General features: G+C 40.9%; 1 protein-coding gene across 33 annotated transcripts in view; it reads left to right on the top strand.

Moving 5' to 3' along the window:
• The window catches only part of USP28 (ubiquitin specific peptidase 28), a 77,457-nt gene that overhangs the window by 37,698 nt on the left and 16,804 nt on the right, over positions 1-22,955 (top strand). For 12 of the 33 annotated variants that reach the window (XM_077964326.1, XM_077964324.1, XM_077964322.1 and 9 more), the window contains 9 exons: positions 1,783-1,869; positions 2,926-3,063; positions 4,486-4,559; positions 5,545-5,621; positions 7,142-7,290; positions 9,143-9,270; positions 12,861-12,956; positions 19,639-19,818; positions 22,067-22,275. In XM_077964326.1, the coding sequence (XP_077820452.1) occupies positions 1,783-1,869; positions 2,926-3,063; positions 4,486-4,559; positions 5,545-5,621; positions 7,142-7,290; positions 9,143-9,270; positions 12,861-12,956; positions 19,639-19,818; positions 22,067-22,275 (1,138 nt within the window). Of the gene's footprint in view, positions 1-1,782; positions 1,870-2,925; positions 3,064-4,485; positions 4,560-5,541; positions 5,622-7,141; positions 7,291-9,142; positions 9,271-12,860; positions 12,957-19,638; positions 19,819-22,066; positions 22,276-22,955 lie in introns of all 33 variants that reach the window. The other 21 variants (XM_077964325.1, XM_077964323.1, XM_077964321.1 and 18 more) reach the window with 2 other exon arrangements.

Genomic DNA, 22,955 nt, shown 5'->3' with positions numbered 1-22,955 from the left:
GGCCAGGGAATGAGCTATATAATTACATAGGGAACATTTCAGACAATGAACAGCAAATAAGCAGACTGAGGTTCAGGAGCTTGCTTCATGTGTCTGAGAAATAGCAAATAGCAAAGATGGAGTGATCCAGAACTGAGAGCAGTGGGATAGGAAAGGTGGTGGAGCTGGAGTGGGAGAGCTTGTGGTCACGATGAGGATTTGGGAATTCTAGATGAAATAGGAATGTACTGGAAGGTTTGGAGCAGAGAAGTGATATGATCATACTTCCAGTTTAAAAGGATCACTGGCATCTGTGTTGAGAATAGAATGTAGGAAGATAATGTGGAACATGTCAGTTCTTTCTTGTCTGAAAAGAGAGATTTTCGTGATGGTGAAGAGGTGGAGTTAAGTGGCTGAGAATGTAAAGCCATTTTTCTCACAGCAGAATAGAAACTCAAGAATGTCACAGGGTAGCCAGCAGAGTAGGAATGCAGGTGTGTTAGGTAGACAGATGAGGTGGAAGAGAAGAGAGTGACTGAGGATAGAGCTCACCAGCCAAGCACTGGTTCCGGAGAGAACTTTGGCGCAGCGTGACCCGGGTTTACACTCCAGTCCGCGTGAACACTCACCCTGTTGGCTGAATCCTGCCACAGCTTGTGTTAGAGTGAGGGAAGCCAGAGAGGTGCACATGGGCTCTAGTCAAGTACCGATACTTGGATTTTTTGGTTGACATTAGGAAATATACCTGGGGCTTTTAGAATACCAAGAAGGTGTTTTATTTAGTTCTAATTCCAAAGTTTTGCCTATTATTTACCTAGGATGCTTCTTCAAGAGTTCCACCGTGCAGGCCTGAGAGGGTTTTCATTTGAGGAGCGTGTTGGGATGAGGAGTTATATATTCATACAGGAGATATTTTTAAAGAAAATTTACTTATGAAAGGTATTCATAGTAGAAAAATGTGATTTGCAAATAATAAAAAGGATCCCTCTCTCCAGTTCTACCATCTGCTGTTAAACTTTAAAAAAAATGCAATATTATGACAAGGAGTGGATAATAGTAAACACTGCTATACTAACCACCTGGCTTAAAAAGTTAATGTTACAAATTTCTGTTCTATTGAGTTCCTGTTGTGACATCCTCCCTTTCCCACAGACATAACCACACTTGGATGTATCCCTGAACAATATGTAGTCTTGTTTTACGTGTTGTTAAACTTAATATAAGCAGTATAATACTTTTTTTTCTGTAACTTTTCATCACTCAAAATGTAGTTTTGAGGTTTACCCCTGTTGATACACATAGCTCTTGTTTTTTTCATTTTCACTTTATATAGTAGGTCATTTTATAAACACTTTTTACAATATTTCAATGACTGCTTAATAGTCTATTGTGTAAACACAGTATAGTGTATTTAAACTGCTTCTTTTGGCTGGGCTTGGTGGCTTGTGCCTGTAATCCCAACACTTTGGGAGGCCGAAGGAGCGATCTCTTGAGCTCAGGAGTTTGAGACCAGCCTGGGCAACATAGGGAGACCTGGTCTCTACAAAAACAAAACAAAAAACAAAAACTGCTCCTTTTGTTAGACTTTAGGTTGTTTCAGTTTTTTCCTAAAAGTATTAATATTCTTTGAGCTAATTTTTTGTGCGCAACCATTATTTCTTTAGAAATAACGTAAGTGGAATTGCCAGGTTGATAGTTTTACAAACTTTTAAATATGAAATAAAATATTTAAAGTGAAAAATATATATGTTGCTGCCGTTATTTTCAGGAAAGGCTGTGAATCTCTTTCTTTCTTTATTTCAGTCTCTCTTTCAATTGCCTGAATTTCGAAGACTCGTTCTCAGTTATAATCTGCCACAAAATGTACTTGAAAATTGTCGAAGTCACACAGTAAGTTGGTGTCAACAAATTTCTTCACTGTTGTTTAGTCCTTTTAATCCCTGAGGCTTCCAGATTTTTGCCTAAAGCTGATATCCGTGATACTCTGTGGCCTGTGCTAATACTTGTTTTCATTTCTAAATGGCTCATTTTCCTTTTTTGGGATAACATATAAGGGTATGCAAAAATGTAAAATTAAGTAGGAATAAAATGAGAAAAACAGCTCCAAGAATATGTGGGTGGGGAGACCCCAAATACTGTTATGCTTGTTGTATCCTTTCTCTTCCTGAGCTGCTCAGGTGATGTAATGCTGGAGAGATGCCCTGATGCCAGAGACCTGAGCCTTCTTTGTCTATTTTATTCTGTTTTTGCCAAAGGTTGTAGCCTCCTACCGGCAATTTAACCCTTCCCAGGATTTCACCTTAGCGTAATGCGTTTTCTCCATGAGAGGGAGGGCAGCAGCTTCAGAAAGTGGACATTTCTGTTTTTCCAACGGTGCTGTCTCTCTGGCTTCTACATAGTTACTCTTCAGTTTAGAGTACAGTCCTTCCCAGAGTCCCTGTAACATATATAGCCCTGTGGCTTTGACCTAGATCTAGGTAAATATAAATGAGGGCATGATTATTGAAAACTTTTTTTTCTTAAATGACCACATTTCCCCTTTCTTTTTTTTCTTTTTTACTTTTTTTCTTTTTTTTTTTTTTCAAGATGGAGTCTCACTCTGTTGCCCAGGCTGGAGTACCGTGGCCCAATCTGGCTCACTGCAAGCTCCGCCTGCTGGGTTCACGCCATTCTGCTGCCTCAGCCTCCCGAGTAGCTGGGACTACAGGCATCCGCCACCACGCCCGGCTAATTTTTTTTTGTATTTTTAGTAGAGACGGGGTTTCACTGTGTTAGCCAGGATAGTCTCAATCTCCTGACCTCGTGATCCACCTGCCTCGGCCTCCCAAAGTGCTGGGATTACAGGTGTAGCCACTGCGCCCGGCTCACGAAAACTTTTTTTTTCTTTACACATTCTGATTTTCTAAATGAGATGTTGTAAGAGTACATGTGCTTTGTTTTCTACAGGAAAAGAGAAATATCATGTTTATGCAAGAGCTTCAGTATTTGTTTGCTCTAATGATGGGATCAAATAGAAAATTTGTAGACCCGTCTGCAGCCCTGGATCTATTAAAGGGAGCATTCCGGTCATCTGAGGAACAGCAGGTACAAAAGAAGCCTTATTCTTGAGTTTGAAGTCACGCCTTGTCAATATTAATGTGGTACTGCTTTATTTCAGCTGCATAACAAGCTGTGAACATGACTAAGCAGGACTGTGGGCGCTCGTTTCTGACTTTTATTTTGCCTACAGAACAGGTGGTGAGAGAGAAAGCATGTGTGTGTGTGTGAGAGAGTGTGCGTGTGTTGCACCGGGTCTGGCAGTTCTAAAGAGAAGAAGAAATAGTAGTAGAAAGAATGTAGAATTATACAGGGGCTATTGACGTGCAAAGGAGGAGATTGGAAAATACCTCAATGAACTGTGACAAAAGGGATACCAAGAAAAGTAGTCCTTTGTCTGCACCTTTGTCTTGGAATGGTCCAGATGGAAATTGTAGCTTTAAAATATCTAAATCTGAGTTCAGGAAGGAGCTTTTCTCAGCAACTTCTCTCTTCTAGACTTTGCTTTCCCTACCTCCTATTAAAAAATAGCCGGGCATGGTGGTACGCGCCTATAGTCCCAGCTACTTGGGAGGCTGAAGCAGGAAGATCCCTGAACCCAGGAGTTTGACGCTGCAATAAGCTGTGATTGTGCTACTGTACTCCAGCCTGGGTGACAGAGTGAGACCCCGTCTCTGAAAAAATAATTAAAAAACAAAAACAAAGCTGTCACTAATTAGATCAGCTTCTTCCTCATACGATTTTTTTTCATTCTCTATTTGAAGGTCCTACAGTTCTACAAAATTCTCAAAACATTAAAGTTTTCTTTCTTTATTCAGATCTCTGTATTGTTCTAGAGTTCCTTGGGCCTTTTTCTTAAGAAGTCCTACTTGGAAGATTTTGTTTATTTTTCTTTCTTTGTCATAAGTAGATGTGGCTGGAAGTAGTTGAGTTCCAGCTTCCTTCTAGCTACAACTTACAGGTTGCTTAATGCACCTTCTTTTTTATGTATAGTAGCTGAGTTTCAGTGTTCCTATGTTTTCATGATACTCAGCCCCCAAAAATAAATGCTTTCAGGCTGGGCGCAATAGCTGATGCCTGTAATCCCAGCACTTGTGACGCCGAGGCAGGTGGATCATTTGAGGTCAGGAGTTCAAGACCAGCTTGGCCAACATGGTGAAACCCCATCTCTACTAAAAATACAAAAATTAGCCGGGCGTGGTGGTGTGTGCCTGTAATCCCAGCTACTTGGGAGGCTGAGGCAGGAGAATTGCTTGAACCTGGGAGGCAGAGGCTGCAGTGAGCTGAGATCGTGCCACTGCACTCCAGTCTGGGCAACAGAGAGATACCCTGTCTCAAAACAAAAAACAAAAAGAAAAAAAGAAATGCTTTTATGGTAGTATAATCTTAAATCATTGGTGGGATAAGGATAAATTTTAATTTCTCTTAGTATTGCATCTAACTTTTATGCAATTTGTGCCTCTCTTATAGCAAGATGTGAGTGAATTCACACACAAGCTCCTGGATTGGCTAGAGGACGCATTCCAGCTAGCTGTTAATGTTAAGTGAGTGTTGAGGGTTTGTTTGTACATCCTTCCAACTCACAGTGGGGCAGTGAGAATTATATGCTGGAAAGTTACTCTTCTTAAGTAGAAATTGCTGGTTTTTAACCACACCTCCTGGGATAATCACTGAGGTAGTCCTCATCGTGTATCCCCGTCACCTTCAGCTTTCCCCTCTGAGGATATAGCAGTCATCTAATCCTGCAGCTTTTCCCCCCCCCCAACTAAAGGACTATAAGTGTTAACTTTGTTAAACTCAGCATGTACTATAAAATGTATTTGTAAAAAGGTCAAATCAACCTCTGTTGCAAACATGATGGTATAATACGGATACTTAAATTTAAGATCCCTTTTGAGGTCTACTTAGAATATGTCGAGTATAGGCTATAGTCATTTCAGTCACTCAGAGAAGTGAAATTTAGGGCACAATATGGATATCCCTCTGAGAAATCTGTGTTTTAAATGGTTTCAATTCTAGGTAGAAGAATTGTAACTATAAAATGGTTTTGGAAACAGCAACTTAACATAGTTAGCAATTTGAGATGGACTTGTAAGAAGAAACTTTTTATTTCTATTGTATCAGGGAGAAAAATGTTTTGTATTTGTAAATCTGTGCAACAGAGTTCATTCTTACGTTTATACTACTTCTATACCTTACATAGATCTATCATTGGATATAGATGTATATATTGAAAGCATACAGATACCTGTATTTGTCTGCATTTGTGACTCTGCTATTAGGTTTTAAGCTCCTTAAGTCCAGGGATTGGACCTTCTTGTCTTTGTGTCTTCAGAGTTTAGCACAATGCTCGAAAGAAGGTGTTCAAGAAGTATTTGAACTGAACTAATTGTTACTTATTTAGATCATACCTGGCTCTTTGGGGGTTGATGAAAATGCACTATTTTTGCTTTTGAATGATGCTTGGATTTTATGTAGCACATATCTTAATCCAAACAATCCAGAATTGTCTCCTTTTCCTAAAAGCAGCAGTCCCAGGAACAAATCTGAAAATCCAATGGTGCAGCTGTTCTATGGTACTTTCCTGACTGAAGGGGTTCGTGAAGGTAAATTCTCTGCTCTGAATTTTAATTCTAGACCTGTGATCATATCTTTATTACTGTGTCCCTTTGAGGAGGCAGTACAGTGAAAAAGCTTGAGAGTCAGCAGTACCCAGGTCTGAATATTGGTTCTGCCTCTGTTTAACTGTGGATAATCTATGGAAGCTTCTGGATCCTCAGTCTCTTCATCTGTAAAATGTGCACAATCTTTATCTCAGATTTATCATATTAATACTTGCACAGCCCAAATCTGACATTAATGTCAGGTAGTAATTGTACTCAGTTTTCTCTGTGTTGCTTATTCTAATAAAACACCGAATCTCAAAAGGTTTTATTGAGTGAGACTGCACAAAATGTTTTTCTAGACTAGAGACTTTTCACTCTGGAGGCTTATCTGTCTAAGCTGCATGCTAGACACATAATTTATTTTTAATTATGGAGAATTTAGAATACATTCAAATAGAGCAATTTTAAAACCTCCATGAATACAGCCTTAGCCCACAGCCAGTCATTCCCCATCCCACCCCACTCTTACCAATCTGATACTTTTTAAAACAACCCAGTACCAATATGACTCTGAAAAATAGCATTTTAAACTATCAAATATTTAGTCAGTGTTCAGATTTCTAATTTGTTTTCATAATTTAAAAAAAATAGAAAAATTTATTTTTAGAGTTTGTTTTAATCAGGACCCCAGTGTGTGATTCATTTATGACTGAATATTTGTAGGCTCCCCCTCCATCGTTTTTTCCTTGAAATGTATTTTTTGGAGAGACTGAGTTGTTTGTTCTGTAGCATTTCCACAATCGGAAATTTTGCTGTTTGCATGTCCTCTGATACATATTTAACATATTTTAACATATCCCCATGTTCCTCTCTACTCCTCCTCTTATAAATTGGCAGTTGGATTTGGAGATTTGACTAGAGTTAGGTAAGGCTTTTTTTGGCAAGACTATTCACAGGTGGTGAGAAAACCCTTGATTAGGAAGCACATAATGTCTGGTTGTCTTTCTTTTTGCAGTTTTTTTTTTTTTTTTTTTTTTTAAAGACAAGTTCTTGCTCTATTGCCCAGGTTGTAGCACAGTGGCATCATCATAGCTTACTGTAACCTGAGACTTCTGGGCTCAAGAAATCCTCCTACCTTATCCTTCTGAGTAGCCAGGACTTCAGGCGTGTGCTACTGCACCTGGATAATTTTTATTTTTTGTAGAGACAGGGGTGTCACTGTGTTTTCCAGGCTGGTCTTAAACTCCTGGCCTCAAGTGATCCTCCCACCTTGGCCTCCCAAAGCGGTGGGATTACAGGCATAAGCCACCACGCCCCTGGCCTTTTCCCAATGTTACTGGTTGTCAGTGTTCAGTGTCTGGATTGACTGGCTCATTAGAGGTTGCTATAAAGGCTTAAGTGCATTTCTAACAAGCTGTCAGAAAGTTGCTGAATTTAAAATGTTGTCTCTGTGGAGCCAGAAGATAGGCTTTAGATAGTCATAATGATGTCTTGTTTAAAAAGTCTCTCTCTTTGCCTAGGAAAACCCTTTTGTAACAATGAGACCTTTGGCCAGTATCCTCTTCAGGTAAACGGTTATCGCAACTTAGACGAGTGTTTGGAAGGGGCCATGGTGGAGGGTGATGTTGAGCTTCTTCCCTCTGATCACTCAGTGAAGTATGGACAAGAGGTACGTTGGAGATCTTTATTTGCTATGCCAGTGACAAAGCCAGTTAAGTAGGAGTGAGCTTTTGGGCAGACTAGTTTCCCATCACATATTAAGTAACTTTACACTTAGCAGAACTTGAATTTGTCTTAAGTCTCTCATCAGTTGATGTGAGTCAGTGAGTATCAGTACTTTGATAAATAAAATTTTTACTAAAACTATGAATTTGAGTTACTCGTGTAAAGGTTGAATGCTGCTTCTGATGTTTTAAGTATGATCAAGTTTCTCTCTTTCTGTTGAAGCCTACCTGTACCTGAGTAGGGAGAGCCCACTGCCTCCATATTTTCGGAGGGTAAAAGTACAGTGATTAACTCCTATGGTATGCCATTTAGACTATTTTCCCTGTTATAGTATTTACTGTTCTCAATTGTAAATTCTGCCTTTGCTTTTAACATTTTTAAAATTTAATTTTCATTTGTTTGTTTATTTATCTTTTTTTTTTTTTTCTGGGTTGGAAAGAAAGGGGGGAAGTTAAAGGGAGAGCATGGGTAGTTAACATCTCAGTATTCCAGTTGGGTTAAGAATTAGTGAATAGCATTTGCAACATAATTCTTAACACTATACAGTTGGGATTGTTCTCCATTGAGCATACGTTTTGAGACAAAACTGTGGCTTATATATGAGTCCAACTCAGTAATTACTATAGGAGAAAGCGGAGCTTTCCTGAATTAAAATAGGGAGCCTAACATGAGCCATATGAAAATACATTCACTGTAGAGCAGTGTTGGAACTCAGAGAGCTGCTGCCTCCCTGGCTTTTCAAGGAAATCACTGATTCCTAATGGAGGAATTATGTCATCTGTACCATCTGTGCAAACCTGGTGCATCCTCTTAAAAAAGAGGAAATGTTCACCAGCTATACTTAGGCCTGTGAAGACCTGTATTCCAGGATGGGAATTCTATAAAAATTAAACAAAAACAAAAAAATCATCATGCTCATTTAGATTTCACCCTGAGGTAGTCTCACAGGCTGTCTGAATTCACCTCATTATGCTGACAGGGTCTCTGAAGGGAATGCTGCTTGCACTTGTGGTAAAGGAAACATTTTAAAGCTGTTGACAGGAACCTCAGACATACAGGTGAATTGAATAGAAAAGCCAAATCTGATTTAGCTTTTCCTCACCTGTGATCCCTGACTGTTAAGTCTTTTTTATGTCAGTGCCTTCCTTCCTTGAAACTCAAGTAACATCGTAGGTTGATTTGACTGGCTTCTTTATGAGACCTCTGTAAATTTTTGAAATTCAGAGATTTTTCTTAGAAATTGAGAAATTGTAAAACCATGAGGCTATTTCAAATTTTGTACACATCAAGGAGATTCAAATTATGGTTAATAGACTAAAACAGCATGTAATACATGTACACATATGAGTCTTTTTAGCTGTCCCATGGAGTTGTCTCTTTAGCTACATGCTGCTTCGATCATAATTTCATATTCTTTAGTTAGGCTAGCTGTTTTCTTAAGTTTTTAAACCTCTTTTGAAACTGATGATGTAATGAATGAGTTGTGTAGATGCTTAGTGCAGTCCACATATCCAAGGGTGGTTTATTCTGAGGATGATGGTTGAGTAAAATTCTGTTGACTGGCTAGTAAATTTGGAGTCTTGAGAAATGTTGAGCCATATTCTGTAAGAGAATGAGATTCTAAGTGTTCATTTCCTTTAGTGTTTGGAATAAAAAAAAAAGTTCTAGTATGAGTTTGCCTTGAGTATAAGTTCTATACCAAAGGAAGAAAGTTGATGAGGGATATTTTAAATCTGGCTATTGTTATTTACTAAAATTAATTTTTCTTTCTCTCACATTTCTACTCTTGACACTAGCGTTGGTTTACAAAGCTACCTCCAGTGTTGACCTTTGAACTCTCAAGATTTGAGTTTAATCAGTCCCTTGGGCAGCCAGAGAAAATTCACAATAAGCTGGAATTTCCTCAGATTATTTATATGGACAGGTGAGTTCTTGGCTGATTTTTTTTTTTCCTGATGTATTGCAGCAGTAGAGATGAGCATGTACTAAGTATAGTATGCATAGGAATCACTTGGGAGTCATGATAATATGCAAATTTGGATTCTGTGAGTCTAGGTTGAGGGTCTTTGCCTTTTTCTAAGACCTCCCAGGGTTGTGCTCATGTTGCTTCTGATCTCCAGACCATGATTTGAGTAGCAAGACTTTAGGTGAAAGCCCTCCTCTTTTTGGGGGTAGGAACTGCCTGAGCTCCAGGGGTTGGGGGGCTCCTAGCAGACTTACATTATAGAATGTTAATTTTTTTTTTTTTTTTTTGGAGAGAGTTTTGCTCTTGTTGCCCAGGCTGGAGTGCAATGGTGTGATCTTGGCTCACCATAACCTCCGCCTCCCAGGTTCAAGTGAGTCTCTTGCCTCAGCCTCCCGAGTAGCTGGGATTACAGGCATGTGCCACCACGCCCAGCTAATTTTGTATTTTTAGTAGAGACAGGGTTTTTCCATATTGGTCAGACTGGTTGCGAACTCCTGACCTCAGGTGATCCGCCCACTTCAGCCCCGCAAAGTGCTGGTATTACAGGTGTGAGCCACCGTGCCCAGCCTAGAATTTTAATTTTATAAAAGTCTGGTTGAGACCAGGCATGGTGGCTCACATCTGTAATCCTAGCACTTTGGGGAGGACAAGGTAAGCAGATAACTTGAGCTCAGGAGTTTTAAGACTAGCCTGGGCAACAAGACAAAACCCTGTCTCTTAAAAATAAAATAAAATTAACTGGGTGTACTGGTGTGCACCTGTAGTCCCAGGTACTTGGTGGGACTAAGGCAGGAGAGTTGCTTGAACCTAAGCCTGGGAAGTAGAGGCTGCAGTGAGCCCTGTTTGTGTCACTGCACTCCAGCCTGGGTGACAGAGTGAGACCCTGCCTCAAAAAAAAAAAAAAAAAAAAAAAAAGATGTAGTGGCTTGAGTTTCTTTTTTCTTTTCTTTTCTTTTCTCTTCTTTTCTTTCTTTTTTTGAGACAGAGTCTTGCTGTGTCACCAGGCTGGAGTGCAGTGGCAACATCTCAGCTCACTGCAACCTCTGCCTCCTGGGTTCAAGTGATTCTCCTGCCTCAGCTTCCCAAATAGCTGGGATTACAGGCACGCGCCACCACACCTGGCTAATTTTTGTATTTTTAGTAGAGACGGAGTTTCACCATGTTGGCCAGGATGGTCTGGATCTGCTCACCTCGTGATCCGCCTACCTCCGCCTCCCAAAGTGCTGGGGTTATAGGCATGAGCCACCGTGCCTGGCCTCTTTTGCTTATTTTTTATGTAGTCATTCTTATCCCATGGTTTATTTTTAAGCATATAACCAGTGAGTTCTAACAAATATACAGTCAAATAACCACCGTCACAGTCAATATGTAGGACATTTCCAGCACCCAAAAGGTTTTCCTTGCCCCATTGTGATCAGTGCCCTTCTCTCCATCCCCAGGTCCTGGCAACCACTTAATGTTTTTGGACCCTATAATGTTACCATTTCTAGAATGTGGCATTAGTAACATTAATATTTAGTAGGTACTCTGTTCTGGTTGTGTCCTTTCTCTAGGATAATGTTTTTGCGATTCATCCATGTTGTTTATATATAAGTAATTTACTCCTTTTTATTGCTGATTATTAGTCTGTTGTAGTATGTACTGCCATGCTGTTTTTTTTTCATTCACCATTTGGTGATGTATCTAGTTTTAGGCTATTATGAATGAAGCTGCCATGTATAATCCTTGGCATAGATTTTAGTTCTCTTGGGTAAAATATGTACGAGTAGGATTGCTTGGTTCTATGAAAAGTGTATATTTAACATTATAAGAAATTTCCAAACTATTTTCTAAAGTGACTATACAGTTTTTCATTCCCTCTAGCAATGTGTGAGGGCTCCATTTGCTCTACATCCTTGCCAGTGCTTGGAATTATAAGTGTTTCTAATTTTAGCCATCTAGTGGGTGTGTAGGAATATCTTAATTTTTCCTTTGATTTATATTTCCTTTTCCCCCATCGAATTATCTTGGCACCTTGTCAAAAATTAATTGAACATATATGTGGGGTTCTGTATCTGGAGTCTGTTCTGTCTAATGCCAGTGCCATATTGTTTTGATTACTATGACTTTATTGTAAATCTTGACATTAGATAGTGTGAATCCTCCAGCTTTGTTCTTCTTTTTCAAAATTGTTTTAGGTATTCTGGTCCTTTGCATTTCTATGTAAATGTTTATCAGCTTGTCAATTTTTACCCAGTAGCTATTGGGATTTTGCTTGGTGATGTTTTGAACTTATGGATCAGTTTGGGGAGAATTGACTTTTTTTTTTTTTTTTGGAGACAGTTTCACTCTTGCTGCCCAGGCCTGGAGTGCAGTGGTGTGTTATTGGCTCACTGCAACCTCTGCCTCCCAGGTTCAAGTGATTCTCCTGCCTCAGCCTCCCAAGTAGCTGGGATTACAGGCATGGTACCACCACGCCCAGCTAATTTTGTATTTTTAGTAGGGATGATGTTTCTCCCACATTGGTCAGGCTGGTCTCGAACTCCCGACTTCAGGTGATCCGCCCGCCTCAGCCTCCCAAAGTGCTGGGATTACAGGTGTAAGCCACTGCACCTGGTCCGACATCTTAATAATAATATCGAGTCCTTCAGCCGGACATGGTGGCTCACGCCTGTAATCCCAGCACTTTGGGAGGCTGAGGTGGGTAGATCACCTGAGGTAGGGAGTTCGAGACCAGCCTGACCAGCATGGTGAAACCCCCATCTCTACTAAAAAAAATACAAAAATTAGCCAGGCGTGGTGGTGGGCACCTGTTAATTCCAGCTACTTGGGAGGCTGAGGCAGGAGGATTGCTTGAACCCAGGAGGCAGAGGTTACAGTGAGCCAAGATCGCGCCATTGCACTCCAGCCTGGGCGACAAGAGTGAGACTCCATCTCAAAGATAATAATAATATTGAGTCCTTCAATCCATGAACAGTGTTTAGCTCCATTTATTAAATAGAGATTTATTTAAGTCCTTATTAATACCTCTCAACAATGTTTTGTAATTTTTAGTGTACAGGTCTTGCACATGTTTGATTAAATTTATCTCTAATTCCTGCTTTTAATTTTTCATTTGTTCTTTACAAGTGTATAGAATAGCAGTTGATTTTTTTTTCTTTTTTTTAAATTGACTTTGTGTCCTTTGACTTTACTAACCTCACTTGTTAGTTCTGATGTATTTTTTTAGGTTCCTTAAGATTTTCTGCATAGATACTTACATCATGTGGAACTAAAGGCAGCTTTACTTCATTCTTTTCTATCTGCATGCCTTTCGTTTGTTTTTCTTACTTTATTGCATTGGTTATATCTTCAGTAGAATATGTAACAGAAGTAGCAAGAGTGGGTATCCTTGTTCCTGATCTTAGGGGGAATGTATCAGTCTTACCCTTGGGTATAATGTCAGCCATATGTTTTTCATAGGTGCCCTATATCTGATTGAAGAAGTTTCCTTGAATCTTTAGTTTATTGAGACTTTATGTCATTAATGTTTTAAAATATAAATTGTGTTTGTGGGATTATTTACTTAGGTACATGTACAGGAGCAAGGAGCTTATTCGAAATAAGAGAGAGTGTATTCGAAAGTTGAAGGAGGAAATAAAAATTCTGCAGCAAAAATTGGAAAGGTGAGTTTTGGACACCTTCATGCTTAGAAATGTAAAAGACAGTAGAATATTAAAAACATATACTTTGTTTTTCTTTAAAAATTAACTCAACGTTTAAATATTAACTAGAGTATTTTATAAAATAGCTAAGAAAATTTTGTGTCTAAGTGTAAAGCAGTCTTCAAGATCAGCTAGTATTATTCATAGGGGTAAATAGCAGTCCCAGAGTACTTAAGTGACCCAGAGCCACACAGTTACTGCAGTGTACTGAGGAGAACCTGAGTTCTGATTTTATAGCCCTTTTTCCTACTCCCCTTGCCATCTTCTTCACAAACATGAGAGAGGCAAGTGTCACAAATGGTCCCGTCCACTTTTGGAAAAGCAGTTTCTGAAGTGTCTAAGAAAGATAAAAAACAGTGCTTTTCTACCTAGAGCAGTGCTGATTAAAAGGGCTAATATTTCTGATGCATACAGAGTTCTTTCTCTTTCTGAGAAATTTTCACTTTTTTGATTGTTGGTTTTACACTATTTCTGTGGAATGATTTTCTGTGATTTCCTTAGGAGTCAATTTAATTTCTTTCTAGTCTAGATAGATCCCATTGATTTTGCACTTAAGAGATCACATACACAGTCAATAGCTTCTCCTCCCTTTATCCACTTAACAGTTTTCTTTCTACGACCACCCCACCTCCACCTACTCCCTTATTAGGCCATTAATTTCCCTGAAGGGCAACACTTTCCATACCAGGCCTAAGATGGACCCTGCACTGTACCCACACCGCTACCACTGCAGCTTCTGCTCTTAACTCCAGAAGAGCTTATACAAGATATATTGTGACTAGTCATTTGTCTTAATAGAGACTTAAGCTAAAAACCGGTTCCTCAAATACTGTACTGGAAGTGATTTTCAGGACTCTTAAGTCTGGCAGTATTTTACTAAACCTTTAAGTTTTAGTGATACTTTGTAAGGCTGGACATTTTAAATTATTTTTATAGAATCAACCATATCAACTGGATATGGTATCATGTGCCTATAATCCCAGCTATATGGGAGACTGAGGCAAGAGGATTGCCTGTGCTCAGGAGTTTGAGACCAGCCTGTGCAACTTAGCGAGACTCCATCTCTCTCTCTCTCTCCCTCTCTTTTTTTCTTTTTTTGAGATGGAGTCTTGATTTGTCTCCAAGGTTGGAGTGCAGTGGCACGATCTCAGCTCGCTGCAGCCTCCGCCTCCTGGGTTCAAGTGATTCTCCTGCCTCAGCCTCCTGAGTAGCTGGGATTATAGGCGTGTGCCACCATGCCTAGCTAATTTTGTATTTTTAGTAGAGACAAGGTTTCACCATGTTGGCCAGGCTGGTCTTGAACTCCTGACCTCGTGATCCATCTGCCTCGGCCTCCCAAAGTGCTGGGATTACAGGTGTGAGCCACCGCGCCTGGCCCCCATCTCTTCACAACATAAGAGACCCCATCTCTTCACAACAACATAAAAAGAAACAATGTTTTATAGTTCAAAAGTACCAATTTACCAGGAAACAACAGGGTATTCTGGATTTCAAAATAGAATATAGGAGCATTTTCCTTAGCATGATAATACTTTTGTTTTAAAATAAAATGAGACTTTCGAGTTGTACCTTCATGAGGCCAGAGGGGCCAGGGAACATATTCCCCCACTCCCCCACCCCGCCCTCACACCCTTCACCACCCACCGTCCCCATATCTACCTGACTCCTCAGTCTGGATTTGGCGGAACCTGCTCCCAAAAAGGCATTAGAAGGAACTGCCAAGCACCAGATTTTGTTAAGAAGTGGCAACTTTTGGAACAGAGAGGCTTTCTGAATAAAAAGAACCAGCCCGCTAGCAAGGCGCCCAAGTTACACTCAGAACCTCCAAAGAAAGAGGAAACTCCTAGGGTGGATGGCGCTTGGAAGACCCCTCCATTCCCAGAAAATAAGGCAGCTGCCTCCAGCAGTGGGTCAGAAGAGTCCCTGGACAGGAAAGCTGCAGTGTCTTGGCTGTCCCCTGCCCCTTCAAAGAATGCTGATTCTGTTGCAGCTAAGTAGATTTGCTGGAGATGCCCTTCTAAACATTAATGGCCACCCAACCCACTCCCAGAAGAAAGGCCCACAGAACAAATCCTCTCAGGTCAGCGCCCCACAGAACTCTACCCGCGCTCACTCAAAATAAATGCTTTGGAGCATCCTAGAAGTTGCCAAGGAACAATAGTGGCAGATGGCTGTGAGGTGCTGGACACAGGACCCAAGGGGCATGTTACTTTCTTGGTTCCACGTAGCACTGTCAGCTACAGTAGAGATGTGCTTCATGATGAGTACATCCTCCCCGGCCACACTGTGAACTGCCAGACCAGGTGGAGTGGTGTCCAGAAGCAGCACATAGTGAATGCCATGCTCTTTCAAGATTGCTCGTGGCATATCTTGAAGATACAGGGAAGATGGTGGTGGACATGCCATCCATGATGACTTCAAAGTCCTTCAGTACTTTCATCCGAAGTCCCTCACCAGTGACAACTCCCATATTCCCCTTCTCCTCCCCAACTAGAAGGGTGATTGCACGGTGAACGTCACCATGTCTTTGAAGCGTCTCATCAAGAATCTGCTGAATTGGGACATCTGGGTTGGGAAAATAGGCATTTCTCTGTGGAAGACACCCAGGCCACCATGGATCTATACAAATTGGTTGAACTCAAGTGGGAAGAACAACTTGCCCAGAATTCCCCGAAAGACTGGTGGCAGTGGGGATGTTGGTGACGTGGGGAGTCAGAAGCAGTACCAGGAGAAACAGGGAAGTAGACCAATGGACGTCTCAACTAGCTCCACATCTTTGGAAGCTAAAAATGTTGGCAAGAGAGAAGTTCTACTCTAGATTTAATATCCATTGAAATTCCATCTCTGGTGTTGTGTCCTGTGTCTGGCTAAGTGTCCCATGGAAGGAGGAAACATCCATGTCAGAAGCAGCCCTGTGTCTTTTACCTCTTACATGGTGCTGTCCCCAGGTCCTAGGGTGCTCTGTGCCAGTGAAGCATTTTGACTTTCAAGGGACAGGGCATACTGGGAAATGTAATTTCCCAAAGTACCTGATCACTAGAGTGGCTATATGGCTCATTTTGTGCTGCTGCTTCTTGAATAATTAACAGCACCTTCTTTCACTCTCAGAAGTATGCTGGTTTGATAATAAATTATGTGGTCCCATTCCTAACACAGCCTCTGCTTTTGGATCACAGTCTGCATCTAGCCTGTTTCAGGACATTGCTCGTTCTTCCTACTTGACTGCCAGAGGTGCCATCGCAGGTGAGGTTTAGTTCTCCTTAGGGTTCTAAGGCAGTGGAGGTAAGACAGTAGCTTGGAAATCAGCTTTTCTGATTTAGGAAAGCAGTCTCTTTCCTAAGGTAATAGAGGATTTATTTCATGTAGGTTCCAGTGGTAGGTTAAAAAGGAATTTGTAAGGCCCGGTGTGGTGGCTCACACCTGTGATCCCAGCACTTTGGTAGGCCGAGGTGGGCGGATCATGAGGGCAGGAGATCGAGACCATCCTGGCTAACACGGTGAAACCCCATCTCTACTAAAAATACAAAAAATTAGCCGGGCGTGGTGGTGGGCGCCTGTAGTCCCAGCTACACAGGAGGCTGAGGCAGGAGAATGGCGTTAACCCGGGAGGCGGAGCTTGCAGTGAGCCGAGATCATGCCACTGCACTCCAGCCTGGGCGACAGAGCAAGACTCTGTCTCAAAAAATAAAATTAAAAAAAAAAAATAGAATTTGTAAAGTGTTTCTAACTCATTTAGGCTGGAGGCTGCAAATTTTTTTTGTGAAAAATAAGACCTTGGTGATGACCTTGAGCCGTAGGATATAAATAACTCCCACAAGCTTAGCATTCCAGTAATGGAACACTAGCCATAAATGGGTTAATGGTTTTTAGTCTGGCCAAGCACGGTGGATCACTTGAGATCAGGAGTTCCATACCGGCCTGACCAACATGGTGAAACCCCGTCTCTACTAAAAATACAAAATTAGCCAAGCGTGGTGGCACATGCCTGTAATCTTAGCTACTCGGGAGGCGGAGGCAGGAGAATCACTTGAACCCGGGAGGCGGAGGTTGCAGTGAGCCAAGATCATGCCATTGCACCTCAGCCTGGGCAACAAGAGTGAAACTCTGTCTCAAAAAAAAAAAAAAAAAAAAGTTTTTAGTCTTTATCTTGGTAAACCAAGCCCCTAAAAACTCTAATTATTCCCTTGATACATTTTTATAATGGAAAAAATAAAATGATTGTAAATTTCAGATTTTTTTTTTTTTAAGGTTACACATATCTGCTTGTATATGTGTGACACAGTCCTGGGAAAATATAAAAGAAACTGTTAATGGATACCATCAGGTAGTAGAAATGAGATGGAGGTAGATGAGTTTTATGGTCTGTTTTATACTTTTTTGTATTTGAATTTTCATACCAGGTACGTGCATTACTTTTACAGTTTAAGAATAAAAATGTTGGCCGGGCACAGTGGCTCAGGCCTGTAATTCCAGCACTTTGGGAGGCTGGGGTGGGTGGATCACTTGAGGTCAGGAGTTCGAGACCAGCCTGGCCGACATAGCAAAACCCCGTTTCTACTAAAAATATAAAAATTAGATGGGCGTGGCACCACATGCCTGTAGTCCCAGCTACTTGGGAGGCTGAGGCAGGACAATCGCTTGAACCCAGGAGGCAGAGGTTGCAGTGAGCCGAGATAGCACCACCACATTCCAGCCTGAGCGACAGAACGGGACTCTGTCTCAAAAAAAAAAAAAGTCATATGAAATTTGAAAGATGAGAGTTTAGATAAGCTGATAATGGGAGAAGTGAAGGCGAGGAGATAGATCGGAAGGGATAAAACAGTTCTTAAGGTTCTTCTACTTTTATACATTTGAGATCCTTTTATTTTTAATTTTTTTATATTAAAAAAAAATAGAGACAGTGTCTCACTGTGTTGCCCAGGCCAGCCTCCTGACCTCAAGTGATCCTCCTGCTTCAGCCTCCGAAAGTGTTGGGATTACAGGCATGAGACGCTGTGCCCAGCCAAGATCCTTTTAAATGAAAGCTGTGACTTGTGTAGTTAGCAGATTCGAATTTTCTTTCTTCTTTAAATTAGTGAAGATGAAGTGCCTGTGCTGTCTACCCTCTAACATGTAGTTGACTTTGAGTTGCATTGTGCTTTATTTTCCACTTTCATTTTATAATTTTTTAAAATGTAGAAATAGATGGTGTTCTTTCTCTAAATTTTGTACCTGTTTCTTTATTTCACTTTATTTAGAGAAGAAAAATGTGATGTGACCTTCTTCCCTTGTAAAATGGAATCCCAGAATTGTGGGGTTACCTGTATCAACAGGTCAGGTTGATTATCATACCATTTAGACTCTCTACTTGAGTGAACTCTAAAGTTCATTAAACTAAATCTCTTTACTGAGTCTAACGTAATGTTCTAGTAATGGCGGAGTATTTGGTATTTATTATTTACTCGCTCTAAAGAAATCTTCAGTAATTTATGCCTGGCCCATGCCATTGAATCAGTATATGACTAATAGGGTACTTTGGACCCTGCAGAGGAAAGATTTGTCACTTTCTTAAACTCTGGCCTTTATCAACACCTACTTCCTATTTTTGGCTTGCTTTCTTTCATTGCTTGATTGTAAAGTAGTTAATCTAAAGAGCAGCAAAGAAAAAAACCTTGGATACTAGTTCACTAAAATTATCTTCAGATTTGGGTACTAGTAATACATTTCTTTTCCTTTAAGAAACAATTTATTTTTATGACCAAAGCTGGCCAGGCACGGTGGCTCACACCTATAATACCAGCACTTTGGGAGGCCAAGACAGGTGGATTACTTGAGGTCAGGAGTTTGAAACCAGCCTGGCCAATATGGTGAGACCCTCTCTCTACTAAAAATACAAAAATTAGCTGGATGAGGTGACAGGCGCCTGTAATTCCAGCTACTTAGGAGGCTGAGGCAGAAGAATTGCTTGAACCTGGGAGGCAGAGGTTGCAGTGAGCTGAGATTATACCACTGTACTCCCATGTGGGCCACAGAGCGAGACCCCATCTCAAAAATAAATTAAAAAGCCCAGTGCGGTGACTCACGCCTGTAATCCTGGCACTTTGGGAGGCTGAGGCAGGCGGATCACGAGGTCAGGAGATCAAGACCATCCTAGCTAAGACGGTGAACCCCTGTCTCTACTAAAAATACAAAAACATTAGCCGGGCATGGTGGCCGGCCACCTGTAGTCCCAGCTACTCAGGAGGCTGAGGCAGGAGAATGGCATGAACCTGGGAGGCGGAGCTTGCAGTGAGCCGAGATCGTGCCACTGCACTCCAGCCTGGGCGACAGAGGGAGACTCTGTCTCAAAACAAAAACAAAAAATAAATAAATGATCAAAACCTAAATGTAATATGACGTCATGAGAAAGTGTAACTGTCATGACTTTGAATAGGAGCCCATTCGAAATGTTTCCTGCCAGATATACAACTTCAGATTGTTGGCAATTTTTAGTTTTGTAGTTACGGAATTTTTACCCTATAGATTGAGGACCCTGTTAAATATTGTATAACCTCTAGGAATAAGCCTTTTCATTGACTCCGTGTGCTAAACAGATCTTTTGTCAGCGACTCGTAAAATACAAAACAGACTCGGGCAGTAGAGTACCAATGTCTTTGCCTCTTAGGTATGTGAAATATGGCTCAGGCCCAGCTCGGTTCCCGCTCCCGGACATGCTGAAATATGTTATTGAATTTGCTAGTACAAAACCTGCCTCAGAAAGCTGTCCACCTGAAAGTGACACACACATGACATTACCACTTTCTTCAGTGCACTGCCCAGTTTCTGACCAGACATCCAAGGAAAGGTAATGAAAACAATTTTTTTTAATGGTATGTATTGTTTTTTCTGGTATAATTTAAACTATGCACCATCTTTATACCTGATTCACACTTACCTATAAGAGCACAGGAGCTGTGAGCTCTTTGTCTTAAAGGGAAGGGTTTTGCTGCCTGTCACTTGGGTGGGAGTGGGCCCACCAGTGCGTTTGTCTTATCCATAGGACGGTTGGGTTATTTCAGAGGCTTCTCGAACTGTTCAGGATAGTGTTCAGGCTCCACCCAGTGATGCTTTGTTTTAAACTACAAGCTAGCTGCCATTAAAGGCCTTTCTCAAAGGAAACTTCAAGCCCTGCTCTTCCAAAACATCTCATGCTCCCACACTTGAAATATGCATGACTAAGAAACATCAAGGAAATGGAGGCTTATTCCTGAACAGAAAATTAATACTTGAAAAAGAACTGGATAGAAATAAGAGGACAGCTTAGAGGGGCTTCTCTAGTAAAGACAAGAGGGAGGCAAAGTCACAGGAGCCCTCTGATTTTATTCCATCCAGCCATGCGCAACAATCTTTATTGCCTCGAGGAGCTATGAAACGTAGCTGGGACATTTGATATGTGTTGCCTGACTAATAAAAACACTAATACTCAATAAAAAGTTAGACTTTTTTGTCAAAAAATCTTGACTATTCTCCCCAACAATCCTCCCCTCCCCCATGTATTAATATTTATTCATCCATGTATGCATAGAAATGCTTATTTGTATAGAACATACCAAATGTCAAGAATGATTATCTCTAAGGAGTGACATGAGTCTGGGGATAGGAGTGGGGCTGCGCTTTCACTTTTCACTTTTTAAAAAAATAGAATCTTTTTATGTACATTATGAAATGTAAATAGTTTTAATTTAAAAAGTGGTTTGGCAGGCTTTTTAATCAACTAAAATAATAGTGCTTGGTATTAGATTTAAAAATTACAGGGAGGTGTATGTGTGTAATCTCCTCTGAAACTGAGATATCTATTCTCTTGTTGGGCGTATTTTTCCATAAATATGGACCTTAGGAAAAAGAGATTTCCTCCATTATTTTGTGCATGTGAGAGAGTGAGGAGGAAGTGAGGGTTTTTTGTTTTTGTTTTTTGAGATGGAGTCTCACTCCGTCGCCAGGCTGGAGTGCAGTGGCGTGATCTCAGCTCACTGCAACCTCCGCCTTCTAGGTTCAAGCGATTCTCCTGCCTCAGCCTCCTGAGTAGCTGGGACTACAGGTGCGCTGATTTTTGTATTTTTAGTAGAAACGGGATTTCACCATGTTGGCCAGGATGGTCTTGATCTCTTGACCTCGTGATCCAGCCGCCTCAGCCTCCCAAAGTGCTGGGATTACAGGCGTGAGCCACCGCGCCCGGCAGGAGTGAGAGTTTTTTTTAAAGTAAAAAAAATTAAGGAAGTTTATATTCTTGAGCTTCGGTGTAAAAGAGAAACCTAACTACAGTTAGAAACTTATTTTATATTCCTGCTGGTTTGTCGACCTGCAGTTTTACTCTGACAATAGGTTAATAGAGAAATTAGCATTTACTTTGTATGCTTTATTCTCTGTTAGTTTACAGTAAAGAGGTAAAGAATTTAACATTTATATTTTGTAGTTGAGATATTATTTACCTGAGGCTAAATACTCTTTTCCTTGGGTATTTAGCTAAAGTAGTAGAGCTAGGATTGTTTGACTTGAAGCCCTTCTCTCAGAACTCCCCAAGATGTCACCTAGTGTGTATTCCTGTGAGTTGTATATTCAGCTGATGCTTCCTTTTTCTTGCTTCTGTGTATTTTGTTCCTGGATGGATAGTGTCACTTTAGTTGCCTTCATCTTGTAAACTCTGTAGTTGATTCTTTGATTCTTGCAGGCCTAGTCTTCTGTTTTCCATTTTCCTTCTCTTCCCATCCTCATGAGAAGGAATAATCAGTGGTCAGAGAACATGAACTAAAGACTCTGGCCGATCTGGCTTTGGATTCGTTTTCATTACCTTGTACCTAGGTGAACTTGGGCATGTTGGTTAATTTCTTTAAACCTTAGGCTTGCAGTTGGTCAAATAGAGATAGCCTCACAGGCCAGTTGTGGTACATGAGATGATGTATTTAGAGAAAAAGCTTGGCTCCGTACCTTTATAGAGTTAATGCTCACTGAATACCTGTACTTTTTCATATAGCATCTTGCTTTCCAAAGTACGTAATTTAGGCTAAGGTGTCTTTTGGAAATTATCATCTGAGCATGATTTTTGTCTTCCTCAGTACAAGTACAGAAAGCTCTTCTCTGGATGTTGAAAGTACCTTTTCTTCTCCTGAAGATTCTCTACACAAGTCTAAACCACTGACATCTTCTCGGTCTTCCATGGAAATGCCTGCACAGCCAGCTCCACGAACAGTCACAGATGAGGAGATAAACTTTGTTAAGACCTGTCTTCAGAGGTGGAGGAGTGAGATTGAACAAGATATACAAGGTTGGCTCTTTTAAAACTTGTCAGTTACTCTTTGCGTTTTCTGTTTTTTGACTGTTTGGAGGTTAAGCACCTTGGTGCACTTCCTGACATTACTGTACATGCTACAGAATTCCCCCCCACCCCGCCTCAGATGGAGTCTTGCTCTGTCACCCAGGCTGGAGTGCAGTGGTGCAGTCTCAGCTCTCTGCAACCTCCGCCTCCCGGGTTCAGGCGATTTTCATGCCTCAGCCTCCCAAGTAGCTGGGATTATAGGCATGTACCACCACACCTGGCTGTTTTTTTTTTTTTTTCTTTAGTAGAGACGGGGTTGCACCATGTTGGTCAGGCTGGTCTTAAACTACTGACCTAAACTGATCTGCCCGCCTTGGCCTCCCAAATTGCTGGGACTACAGGTGTGAGCCACCACGCCTGGCCCAAGCTTTTGAATTTTGACATGGTAATTGTGACTTCTTTTGCACTTCTAGTGCCCTGTAAGCTTGGCTCACACACCCCTATTATACAGATGTGGAAGGATCTCCCCCTCAAAATTTCTGGGAAATGATCACCTTTGCTGAGATTTTTCTGCATCTGCTGATTTCTGTCTCTGTGGTAGTTTATCTGAACTCTAGCTTAAGTTGACCTAGATTTAGCATTTAACTTTTCTGGACTTCTACTCTTCAGTCTTTTCTATATGAAGCATG

This window comes from Macaca mulatta, chromosome 14, assembly GCF_049350105.2.
Source record: "Macaca mulatta isolate MMU2019108-1 chromosome 14, T2T-MMU8v2.0, whole genome shotgun sequence".
Classification (NCBI taxonomy): domain Eukaryota; kingdom Metazoa; phylum Chordata; class Mammalia; order Primates; family Cercopithecidae; genus Macaca; species Macaca mulatta.
The sequence above is the reverse complement of the archived record's forward strand: the minus strand, read 5'-3'. Positions and strand labels throughout refer to the sequence as shown.